This window comes from Pundamilia nyererei, unplaced genomic scaffold, assembly GCF_000239375.1.
Source record: "Pundamilia nyererei isolate P.nyererei 1_Seehausen unplaced genomic scaffold, PunNye1.0 scaffold00087, whole genome shotgun sequence".
In the NCBI taxonomy this organism is placed as follows: domain Eukaryota; kingdom Metazoa; phylum Chordata; class Actinopteri; order Cichliformes; family Cichlidae; genus Pundamilia; species Pundamilia nyererei.
The window spans coordinates 17259-29785 of NW_005187488.1; the positions used below are offsets into that span (position 1 = coordinate 17259).

Sequence of the window (12527 nt, forward strand, 5' to 3'; positions counted from 1 at the left end):
TGAAAGAGCAGATATATTCCTTTATTGTGAAGGTGGGATGTAACTAAGAATTACATTCACTCAAATACTGATTTTAAATGAAAACAGCTTGCAAATTATATGCAATAAAATGAGACTATATATTCAATAAATATTTTCATACACCTTATGAGTCGAGCAGAATGCAGAGCAACTTTTAAAGCGGGTGTGGCTGCATAGCAAAGTCATTGGAAAGGCTCAAACAGACTGCTAGTACCAGCCATTGTTAGTGTGGTCAATGTGCATGCTCCATCATCCAGGACTTGTTCATCAGGACGTAGCGCTTTCAGAGGGAGAAACGTTTCGTCACTCGGATTAGTGACTTCTTCAGTTTCACAGCCATTGCTAACTTACTAACTGATACTGAGGTGGTACACTGGCAGTTTAGGATGAGAGTGTTACAAAGGCAAAGACAAGCGAGCTCCTGGGAAGCTTGCCTCAGGTATGCTTTTATCCACACCTGACTAGGTGTGGCCAATTAGCACCAGCTGAAAACATTGAGATGATTAGGGGCTGCAGAGGGACGAAACAGAGTGTTAGTTGTGACATCTGTTCCACTGAATCTTTAAACATCTGTCTGTGTGGTAAAGAAACAACATGTTGTGTTGACTTTTCATTCTCAAACTATCACAGAGAAAGTCGGTATAAGTTTGTTTGATTTACTCATATGTTAATCATCTCTCCATTAAAAAAAATGGAGAGCTGTTCATAATCTCGAGACTTTTAAGGTGCTTTTAAGGACCCACCTCTACGCTTTGCCTTTCGAATTAAACAGAGCTTGATATCTTAACTTTTTTTTTTTGTAAATTAATGAATTATTTTCTTCATATTTTCTGTGTATTTTCTTTGTTGCTGTGCAGCACTTCGGTGCAACTTGTTTGCATTCACGTTGTGATTGACATTGACAAAGAGAAAACAAACCAGAAGGTGATACCACAGATATGTCAAAGCATATTGCTGTCAATTTATCTCAAAATAAAATGAAAATGTTTGAGGGGCTTGCTTTTTTACTCGTACTGCATATTGTTCTCTCTTTGCGACAACCAACAAATGCATCTGTCTTTAGTTTTCCTTCAGTGTCCTTAAAGTTCATAAGACTGCAGATAAAAATAAGAAATCATTCTGACCTCACAAGTGTTAGTATTGCCAAATATCCCGAGATTATATAATTACATCCATGTAATTGAAAAAAAAAAAAGAAAGAAAAAGAAAATGACAAAGTTAATAACATTGAAAACATTAACATTACTACACTAATGCTTCAGAAGTGCTAAAATGATGTAGGTCTCTGAATAGTCACAGGTTTATTTCATTATTGTGTGTTTATTTTTGATTTTCAGATGAACAGCACGACTAATGGCAGCCATGGCAGAGCTAACAGGTTCCCTTCAACTTACCTTGAGTATTCTGGCAGTGTGCCTCTTGTATACTGACAGGTGGCAGCATTATTGCGGGACAAGGATCCGCCAAATAGGATGCATAAGACTCAGGTGCTGAATGCGGTCTGGTTCACTGGCTCACTTTGCGCTTATTGAGCTCATTTGTCAATACTTTGCCGGCTGCTTCGTACACAACGGCAGGTCACAGAGCTCTGCAGGATGTTCGCGCTCATGCTGCGTTGATTGGAGGTGCTGAGTGATCCATCTCCTACAGGTACACTGTTAAGATTAAACCCCAGCTGTTATGATCACTTGACTCAGCAGTGAATCACTCGATTCAGGTCTGAGGAAAATTAGCAGGTGTTGCACATCGCCGCAGCTTGAGTGAGGATGTGAAAGCAGATTGGCTGTATTCAAAATGCAAATGTTCTCCGCTGTCAATGTGTCCTAATTAACGAAGTGTCAAAAGGCGGCGGGATGTGAGAAAAACGATTATGAATTATGAGACAACACGACTTGATTTTGGTTACTTTTTCTCTCTTAGAGAGGAAGACTTCCTTTAAAAATGCAAAAGCTTTCATTCAGCTGCTGAACAAGAACACTGAGTATCTGCCAATGTAAAGTTTGCACCTCATTGAAATTCTAGGAGATTTTACTTATTGTTTTCCATTTTTTCCTGTATTGTATCAGCTCTGCTGCGGATCTGCATATAAACTCCTTCCTCAGTGCAATCACCAGTTTTCTTGTAAATCCTGTAGAATAATGGGTTTTGCAACTTAATTTTCCAATCGGAGGTCATTGCTGGTGTGTGAAGGTAACCTCCCCCCAACAATAACCAAAAGAAAAAATAAAAAAAAAATTGATGTCAAGGAAAACCATTCTGCTTACAAATAGGAACAGCATTTCATCACAGCTTTGTATTAATATGTAAAAGACTGTGTGGAACAGATTAGTTCGAATCTTTGACAAATGGCTGCATCAATCCCACCAGGACCGGCAGACTCAACGATAAATTTGTCTCATTTAAGTCACTTACGGGCAAGCTTTGCTTTGACCTCTGTTTCACCAGTTAAGGTGAAATGAATCACAAGAGTTTAAGAATTCATTAGTTGGAAGACAAAGAACAAATGCAGGACGGGTGTGTGGAGGTACAATTTTGTGAAAATATATCACATCCCTGTTTCCAGTCATGCTGATGATTTGAATCCATGGATGGGAGTAAATAATATTTTTCAAAGCATCTGTGAAAACTCCCTTATGTCCAGCACTCAGTTGCATTGTTTGATATCCCGTTTACTCCTAGCTGCTCGTGCTGTGGTTCTTTGTTTCTTTACATTTCTGAACTTTATATTGGATTGGTCATTGAAGTCATCTAATTCAGTTCAATTAAATTTTATTTATATAGTGACAAATCACAACAACAGTTCCCTAAAGGCGTTTTATCTTGTAAGGTAAAAACCTTAGAATAATACAAAGGAAACAGAAAAGCCGTACAACCAGATGACCCCCTATGATCAAGCACTTTGGCGACAGTGGGAAGGAAAAACTCCGTTTTAACAGGAAGAAACATCCAACCTAACCATGCTCAGGGAAGGGCAGGCATCTGCCGCGACCGGTCGAGGGTGAGTGGATGAAGACAGCACAAAGACATGCTATGGAAGAGAGCTAGATATTAATAGTAACTAATAATTAAATGTATTTGGTTCCCATATATGAATCCACACCTCAGAGCTACTGATGAAAATGCTAACTGATGTCCAGACTTTAGAATTAATCAAAAAGAGGTATGAACACCAGTCATGTGAAAGAGGTTTTCATGGGGCTCTATGTACTCTGAAACCTGACTCTATATGTACAGTACTCCCATAGAAATTAAAAGGGTAACTAGAGGCCTCTACAAAAGTAGAAGTTTAGGCAGTTTTCTGGTCTGGAGCATGAGTGCATGTGTATTAACAGGGTGCCACCATCTTCCTAGTAGTGGATGTCCCAACAAATTTACCCCAAGGTCAAACTGTGCATGAGAAATTGTCTCAAGAGCTACATGTCAGACTCTACAGGCCTCAGTTATCATGTTAAATGTTAAAATTAATGACAGCACAATTAGAAAAACACTGAGAGCCAAATATGAGGCCGGCCAGCTAAAGCACTGCAGCAAATCTACGACAGAGTGACTGAAAAACAAAAAAAATCCAGGTGCAGACCCGATCAGTTTTAAACATTCTTATTAAATGATAGCATGCTAACACTGGGGGCATGTGTAATCACGTCATTATGTATTTTTGTCCCAGTATAATTTCCTCCTCTGTTCTTTTTGTGAGGTTAAATTTAATCGAGCAGTATCAGCGTTTTGGTTACACTAGTTTTATATCCAGCTGCTCTGAATATTAAGTTCCGCATGAAAAAACATAGATATTCTTTAATGACTTCCCACTTTGAGTTACAGAGCAGTGAAGATTTTTTGCGCGGTTCTTTGCTGGCAGATATTAATGACTCTTTCTAGTTGAAATCAGCTAATTGTGGTTATGAATCACCATTAGTGACCACATTGGTACTCTTGTTTCTTCCTACCACATGTAAAAATCTGGAACCTCAAAATGCTTTCCACTTCTACATCCTGACACTGTTAAAATGATTGACTGCTGTTTGCTATCAGAAACAACAGCCTGCAGGCCTCTGTGTTACATGTGGCACGCCCGCTGCCAACAGGGGTCAATTCAGACGTGATATTTCCCTTGTTCCACTGGTTCCTCATCCCACAATGGGGCCGTCAAGCTCGCCTTTTCTCTCAAGGTTAATTTCATTTGAACCACACCAACTCTTGTACTGGCTTGCTGCTTGCCTGTGTTAAGGTTGCTGTCTTTATTGATTGCTGTGAAATAAAATTATGCCTCACTGTATAGAGGAGCTGAGCCCTGCTGAACACAGTTAATGATCCTCTTATAGCACTTCATACGTTCCCTAGCTCATCTCATCTAACTGATTAGAGATAATGTATCTTATCTTGTGGCATATTTCTTTTGCTGGCTTTTCTGTAAGTCTCATTTGCATTTGATTATTAAAGTTACCTACTATTGACATAATAGTAGGTAACCGGCTCCTTCCCAGCTGAACTTGTAAAAATCAGTTAAACATGAGTGCGATGATCACTATTGGGAGTAAGAGAGCTTTCATGCATACAATGGTAGACATCGTCCTTATTAAAAGAAAATATCCAAATCTCTAAATTGAAAGAAGAAGAGAACGAAGGATTGAGGAATGAAAGTCGGTAGACGCAAGTCAGAATACCTGTTTATGGGAAAGTGACAAGTGTAACAGTGAAGATGGAATGAATAGAAATAATACAGGTGGAAGAGTTTAAGCACCTGGGTCGACTATCTGCAGAAATGGGCACTGCAGGGGAGAGGTGAAGAAGCGAGTGCCAGGAGTGATTTGTGACAGGGTGGCAGCAAGAGTGGAAGGGAAGGTCTACAAGATGCTAGTGAGACCTGATGTATGGTCTGGAGATGGTGGCACTGAGAAAAATACAGGAGGCGGAGCTGGAGGAGGCGGAGCTTAAGAGGGTCTGATTTTCATTTGGGAGTTACCAGGATGGACAAGATTAGAAATGAGCAGTTTGGAGACAAAGTTAGAGAGACAAGTTTGACATGGTGCAGAGGAGGGATAGGGGATACACTGTACAAAGGATGTTATATATGGAGCTACCAGGTAGGAGGAAAAGAGGGAAACCACACAAAAGATGAAGTATTGTCACAATTATGCAAGATGCGGTCACTTACGTACAGAGTAAAGATCATTTCTGAATCTAATTTCAATCCAAATTATTTTAAAAAAAAATAGAGGCAATAAAATGTGGGCTTAGGAGACTTTGGTTATTTCTGTCCCCTTGTCATGACATGTGTCCATGTTAAACACATGAGCAGGAACAGTGACCTTGTTGAGTAACAGCAATAAAACCCATTTATTACTCTTTACAGCATGAATGCTGAGCACACGTACGGTATCAATCCAGGAGCCGAGTAAGCTGTACACAGTGAGGAAAAGCCGCTCTACACCAGGAATTCTTCCTCATGTCCTGACAGAAAAATGCTTCATTTAGAGGTGAAAATTAGGTATTTTAGTTGAAGGGCAAACAATAAGCTGCTGATGGCGTCACCGCTTGGCTTGGTGTGGCTGGTGTTAGCCTTCACTTTGGTATTCAAGCCAGTGGCTGCCAACACCTGTTCGAACCAGGATTTTTCCTGCTCTCACGGATTATGCGTGTCTGAGGACTGTGTGTGTGACTTCACCGACGACTGTGGAGACAGCAGCGATGAAAACAATTGTGAGTAAAATGTGAAAATGGACACACAGTATAGAAAAATCCGAGAGTAAAAATCTATTTTTATCCACGATCTGGTTTCAGTTCATAGAGTTTGTAAATTTGCTTGTGAATCAAACATTTTCTCTTTATATTAAATGCAGTGGAGAACAACTTATCCTCATCCTTTTTCATCTTTGAGAGCGAACTTATCACACATTTACTTTTCTTTTCTCTCCCTGAGAACTCCTGTCGCTTTAAGCTACACAAAGTGTGTAACAAAATGCACCGAAACAGAAACAGTTTGTGTGTTTACTGATATTTGTTGAGCAGTTCGAAGCATTGTGTTTGAAATGACCTGAAAATATTACTCCTTTTATGCTCACTCCTCTTCAGTATGGCTAAGCTAGATGCTGAAGTACTGCAACCACAACACATTAACATGTGCACCTTGAATGGTGGATTCACCAATAGGATTGCCTTTTATGTTATTGATCCTTCCATTTAGCTTCACATCAGTTTGATGTCTGTTGTCTGGGAGGTGCACAGTGATGTGAAGTAATCAACAATGCCCCTCAGATGTCTTAAGCCTAAAGTAACAAACCTATTTTAAAGATGTTAGGAGTAGAAAGTACAGTTATTTGGACATTGCACAAAAGACATAGAGAAGAGGCGGAGTGGGTGGAGACTAGTGTCTGGGGTGATTTGTGATTGAAAGATAGCAGCAAGAGTGGAAGGAAAGGTTAGAGGCAGTGAGACCTGATGTGACGTGTGGTTTGGAGGGCTGACAAAAAGACAGGAGGCTCAGCTGAAGATTTTAAGATTCTGATTTAGAGTGAGAGCAGACGAGATTAGATATGAGTACATCAGAGCGACAGATCAGGTCGAGCAGTTTGGAGGCAAGGTTAGAGAAGCAAGGCTGGTTTGAGATGGTGTAGACATCTGCTGATATGTTGACGATGAAGCTGACAGGCAGGAGGAGAAGAGGAAGACCACAGAGAGGATTCACAAATGTAATTAAGGAGGACATGGAGGCAAAGATATTTGTAATAAATATATGAACTTCATTACTTTCCACCTCTATGTGTCATCATGACGTGTCACTCTAAACTATCAGGCTTATATACAACTGAACAAAATAATGGGACTAAAATAATAAACAACTGTCTTAAAGTGCATTTACTAAAATAATATTTTTTCTTCCTTAACCATTAAGAACTATTATCTTTGGTCATGTATTGTTCATTTATTGTGTACTGTAGTTACAAAACTTTTTTTTGATCATTAATCTTACTAGCGCTTTAGGAGTAAGCCTTGTTCTAAAAATCTGTAGCTTTAGGGCTGGTCTCTAAAATCCAGATCAGTAGAATAAAACAAATAGAAGTTCAATCTAATCGAAAGCTTTACTGAGTACATTTTTATGATGGATATAAAATTTTGTCGACAAGGATCTATAAATGGGCGGTGATTGTTGTATGGTTGCTAATCTTGAAAATACGCCACGGCACTTCTGAATTATAAACTGCAGTTTACACTTAAATCTTTAATGACGTGAACTACATCAGAGGCTTAACAACAAAAAAGCAGAAGTGAAATATATGTGTTACCATTTTCTGCTGCAGGTTCAATGTATGAGAGGTATGACTTTGAGGAGGGTTTCTGTGACCTGATCCAAAGCTCAGAAATGAGGGCTCAGTGGTCCAGAACAACTGAGGTCGCTGGACTCAAACATGACCACACAAACAACAAATCAGGTTGGAGCAGCTGTCATTTCCAAATGATAACAACACCTATTATGAAAGTTTTCCATTAAATTTTCCTCCTCTCTCCCGTCAGCACATTTTCTGTCCCTGTTACCCGTCAGAGGAAACAAAACCACAGCAGACCTGAAAAGTCCAGTCCTCCCACCCAGCCACACCTGCCAGGTAACAGAATCTACAGTAAACCACAGCCTCCACCAATGTGACCTCACCGGATCACCTTCTTTTCATTTCTGCTTGTCAGATGAGTTTCTATTATTATTTTGGAGCAACTCACGGAGATCTTCAGGTCCTGGTTCAAACTCATCCAGCAGGTCGGAGCACAGCAGTGTGGAAACCCTCAACTCGACTACAGAAGGATACGTGGCTGCGGGAAATCCTTCGCTTTTCCAGGAATGACAGTTTTCAGGTCTGTAACAGTGTAATTACTGTCTAATACTAACAGCGTGTCCCGTATCAGATCATGGTGGCACAAATTTCCTGTGAGCTGCACTTTGACTGATGAATGAAAACAGGGTCTATAACATATAATTTATTGTCTTTTTAACTTGACAATCTACCTACTGTCTTTAATTTAAACAATATAATCTTAAAGCTGCTCTTATCATTGTTTCCTTAAATAACATTTAAGAGAATCATCAGATGATTGCATTTTCCCTCAACTTTGTGCATCCCCTTGCTTTGGCTTTGCAGTCAAACATCTTTTGCTTCCTTGATTCACTATCTTTTTTATCTGAGTCATTTTTCAGCCACAGCAGACAGGTGTTTTTAAAAACGACCCCAGCAGCACACAAACAAAATTAGCAACATAAGGGATGGTGCATTTAGCGGTTAAGGAGTCGAACATTTACACCAGAGCTCGGGATGTTCTTGTGGAAAGCACACCTTTTTGATTGTGAGCGCTGATGCCATCAAGTTCCCATTAAGCCCTGCAACTAGACCTAATTTGATAAAGTGAAGCATTCTGCCTGGGAACATATAATAAACTAAAATAATTTGTGTCTAGCAGCCATATTGTGGCCTGGGGCCCCTCCAACAGAGAAAGCCAGATAATTAGCTAATCGCTCAGGACCTGCCCTGGTTGATATTCTACTTATTCTACTTTAGAGGCGCTAACAGCTGACCACATAAATGAGCTCTCAGGCTTAGGCTCTTTCTGGCTTTTGCCGGTGCTGCCTCATCAGGAGCTGGTGGAGAAAACATCTGAACTATATGGAGGTCATCCCAATAAATGGTCAAAAGTCATGCTTGTCATGACGTTGGGCCTACATCATAACCTCTTGATGTTTTACTATAATCTGGTTCAAAGGCTTTCACAGGTTTAGTAGGTGTTATGGTATACAGTGTTAATAATGCAGTGTAGGGTTTATTGTAACTAGCGAAGTCGTCACAGAAGAAGTAAGCGTCACGACAGGAGCTTTTTATATCCACTGCGAGGGTAGTGACCTACTCTTAAGAGGCCATCTGGAGTCCTGTGAAGCCTGCTGTTGTGTCCTTCCAGTGTCCTGAGACAATGTCAGTGTGTCACCGTCCCCTCTTCTCTGCCTTCACCATCTGTCACCCAGGAGTGCCCGCTCAGTTTTGTGATGTAGCCGACCAGTAGCAGCGGGAGTAAAGAGAGGCCACCTCTCTGCTAACATTCACTTTCCCCTCCATTAATCCACTTCCTGTTTCCAAGGTAGTTTGGTTAATTGGATTTTCATTTGCCGTGATTTCAGTTTCAGTCAGTTTGCTTTATGGGCTGCACCTTGAGGTTAGATTTGCTCTTTAATTGTGTAGCGGTAGAACTTTTCATTTGGTCAGCTTGAATCTTGTAAGATCAACAAAAAATATATCACCCATATAAAAATTTTTTCCAGAAGCTGGAGGATGAAAATCTAATCTGCGATATGATTAAGGGTGTTTTGTTGTGCTGCTTCTACTCACAATAACGACATGACTCTGTGGATAAAAATACCCAAGATTTTAAGAAAGCGGGGGCACACTGTCTGGATCAGATAAACACTCCGGCTCAGCTGTGAAATCCTAAATAAACAGTTATGTAAACTCATTGCTGAAGATTATATTACCCTTGTGACCTCAATTTTCACTTGTGGAGGTAAAAGAAAAACCATCTGAGATGTGTGACTGATGGAAATTCTATTTTTCTGAGCAGTCTTGATGACGCAATCTACTGTTTGCTGAGATCAGTCATAAATGACAGGCTGTAAAACTGCACCGGTGCAGATAAACGCTGCTCTGTGGACTTTGATCAGCGTGTCTATGATATTATTCTGATAGCACTCTGACTAAGGCTTCATTTACACTGCAAATCTGTGAGCTTGATTGATCAGATCTAATTTATTTGTAATAGTTGTAGTTTTGATATATATTTTTACTTTATTAGATTTCAGTGTGAACCAGTTAAGGTCCTAAATTGACCAAAACAACAACACATTACTGTTTTAATGTGTTGTAATGTTCAGTAGGGTGCACAGAGCATTTCTTCCTATTCATCTAGGAAAAGGGATAATAGATGTAGTTATTTAGTCAGATATATGTAAACAGACATGGATTTACAATATATATGGCAAAAACAGACTTTTTTGCAATACTAATGAGCTGAAAAGTCAATATTTAGCGTGACCACCTTTATTTTTCAGTACAGCGTGAACTCTTAGGCAGCTTTCTTGTAATTTCTTTAAGTCTTCAGGAATAGTTCTCCAGACTTCTTGAATGACTTTTAAAGCTGTTCTTTGAATGTTTCTGCCTTTTGTTCTGTTCTCTGTCAAGATGATTCCACACGGCTTTAATAATATTGTGGTCCGAGCTCTGGGGAGGCCTATCCATGACTGATGCTGCTCCTCTGTGCTTTTTTCTATCCAAATATGCATCAGCAGGAGTGTTCTGGGTCATCGTCAGGCTGAAAAATGAACCTGTTGTCAATCAGACTCTTTCCAGATGAATTGTTAACAATTCCATCAAACTGGACATGATCCCGACACCAATGGCTGAAATGCAGCGCCAAACCATGACCGAGCCTCCACTGTGTCTAAAAGGCTGCGGACACTCACTGTTGTATCTCTTTCCTGACCTCCTCTGTACACATTGACAACAATCTGAGCCAAAATTCTGGATTCATCATTTCATGCTGTTCACTTTTATATCAAGCCTTGTGTAATTTGGCTGACATTAGCCTTTTCCCCCTGTCTCCCATCCTTAAGAAGGGCTTCTTCAAAGGCTCCCGTCCACTGAGACCATTTCTGATGAGACTTCAGTGAACCGTAGACGGATTTATTGAAGGGACAGGTGTCTCTTTCAGGTCATGTGTCAGGTCTTTGCTAGATTTCTTTTTTCTTCTTCCTTTTTTTCCTTCATCTATCCACCTATTTTTGTTGTTGCTTCTTTTTTGTATATTATTCCCATACTTATTACAACCTGTTGTAATAAATATAAAAACAAGTATTTAGTGAGAACAAATATGAAAACTGAATGGGTATATGAATATTAACAGTAATAACGATTACGATTTTTAAGACATTAATAATATTATCCTTACTCAAATTCTAAATAATTTAATAGGAACTGAATGGATCCTGACATTTTTAAGAAAGACAGGCACTACAAAACCCACAAACGTTAGGATCAGCTAATATAACAGCATTCTGCAAAAACAAGGTTTAATAAAGCTTCACGGTCCAACATGCTCATGTAGGCTCTGTTTGTGTAGCAGAGCTGCAGCAGCCTGTTCTGTTGATAAGAAGCCCATAAAGTGTTATTTATAAGTTAATATTCAGTAGAAGCCAATACATTTGTGAGAGGATTAGAAAGAGGGTGAGGATTAAAAGAGCTAACGGTTGAATTAGGCTTTTTGAAGCACAAACGTTCTGTATGTATGCCGATACAGAGCTGGAATTATGAGTGGTGGGACTGTGACAATAACTATTTAATTGAAAAAGACTTTATCCCAAATATTAGAATGCTAAGGGACATTTTTATATCTGTCGATGACTCTAAACCACAGGTGTCGAACTCCAGGCCTCAAGGGCCGGTGTCCTGCAGGTTTTAGATGTGTCCTTGATCCAACACAGCTGATTTAAATGGCTAAATGACCTCCTCAACATGTCTTGAAGTTCTCCAGAAGCCTGGTAATGAGCTAATCATTTGATTTAGGTGTGTTGACCCAGGGCGAGATCTAAAGCCTGCAGGGCACCGGCCCTCGAGGCCTGGAGTTCAACACCCCTGCTCTAAACAAAGCTCTTTTCACATTGAATAAATAAATGAGAACTGTATCTGGTTATCTGTCATTTAAGAAATAAAATAAAATACAAATGAAGTCACATATGATATAAAATCACTGCCCGTTTCATTAGGTACACTATGAATGTCGATCTGTGGGATCAGCACTCTTGTACAGGAAGTCTGGAGCAGCTCTCTGTTTAAAAAGTCCTAATCTCTGATACTACACGTCTTCCCCAGCAGGCAGTGCAGAGCTTAGATGGAGCCAATGACTCAGGAGACTCAATGCATTCAAGCTGCCTCTCTCCTCCATGTGTCTACCCCACATATCTCCATGGTCCCCTTGTCCCTGAGTAGCCTTGGGAGTCAAAATAAATTCTATGGCCACACCTGTTAATGGCAGCTCCCCTCTAGATCAGCGCAGTGACTTGGAAAACTAAACTCCAGGAGTCTGTTGCATGAGGCTGGAGTGAGCTGTAATATATGCATTATACTAATGCAGATTAATACTCAGGTTTTTACCTTTACTGTTTCACAAAGGCTTAAAAAGCAAGGAGCAAAGCAAAAGCAGAATTAAAAAAAGAATAAAATCACTTGAATTATACTTGTTTAATTAACCTATTCTGAGCTAATGCTGACTTTGTTCTCATCTTTGATAAACGAGTTGAAAAGAGAATGACTACACCTCGACCACGATGCACGCATCTCTGATCCGTGTTGATACTAATAGTCCAACAGGACAGCAGCAGCCCTTGGAAATTCAATCCCCCAGGAATACAGTGGAAATCCAAACTCTCTTGAATGTATAATCTAAGATAGTAAAACTGAGCAGAGAAAAAAACAAAAAATACAAAA

At 39.8% G+C, this 12527-nt stretch overlaps 1 protein-coding gene across 1 annotated transcript in view; it reads left to right on the forward strand.

The window, feature by feature from the left end:
• Positions 1-5540: 5540 nt before the first annotated feature.
• malrd1 (MAM and LDL receptor class A domain containing 1) overlaps positions 5541-12527 on the forward strand; it is a 64026-nt gene continuing 57039 nt past the window's right edge. Inside the window, exons 1-4 of the mRNA XM_013912315.1 lie at positions 5541-5718; positions 7317-7448; positions 7531-7619; positions 7699-7863. Coding sequence (XP_013767769.1) covers positions 5541-5718; positions 7317-7448; positions 7531-7619; positions 7699-7863 — 564 coding nt within the window. The remainder of the gene's footprint in view (positions 5719-7316; positions 7449-7530; positions 7620-7698; positions 7864-12527) is intronic.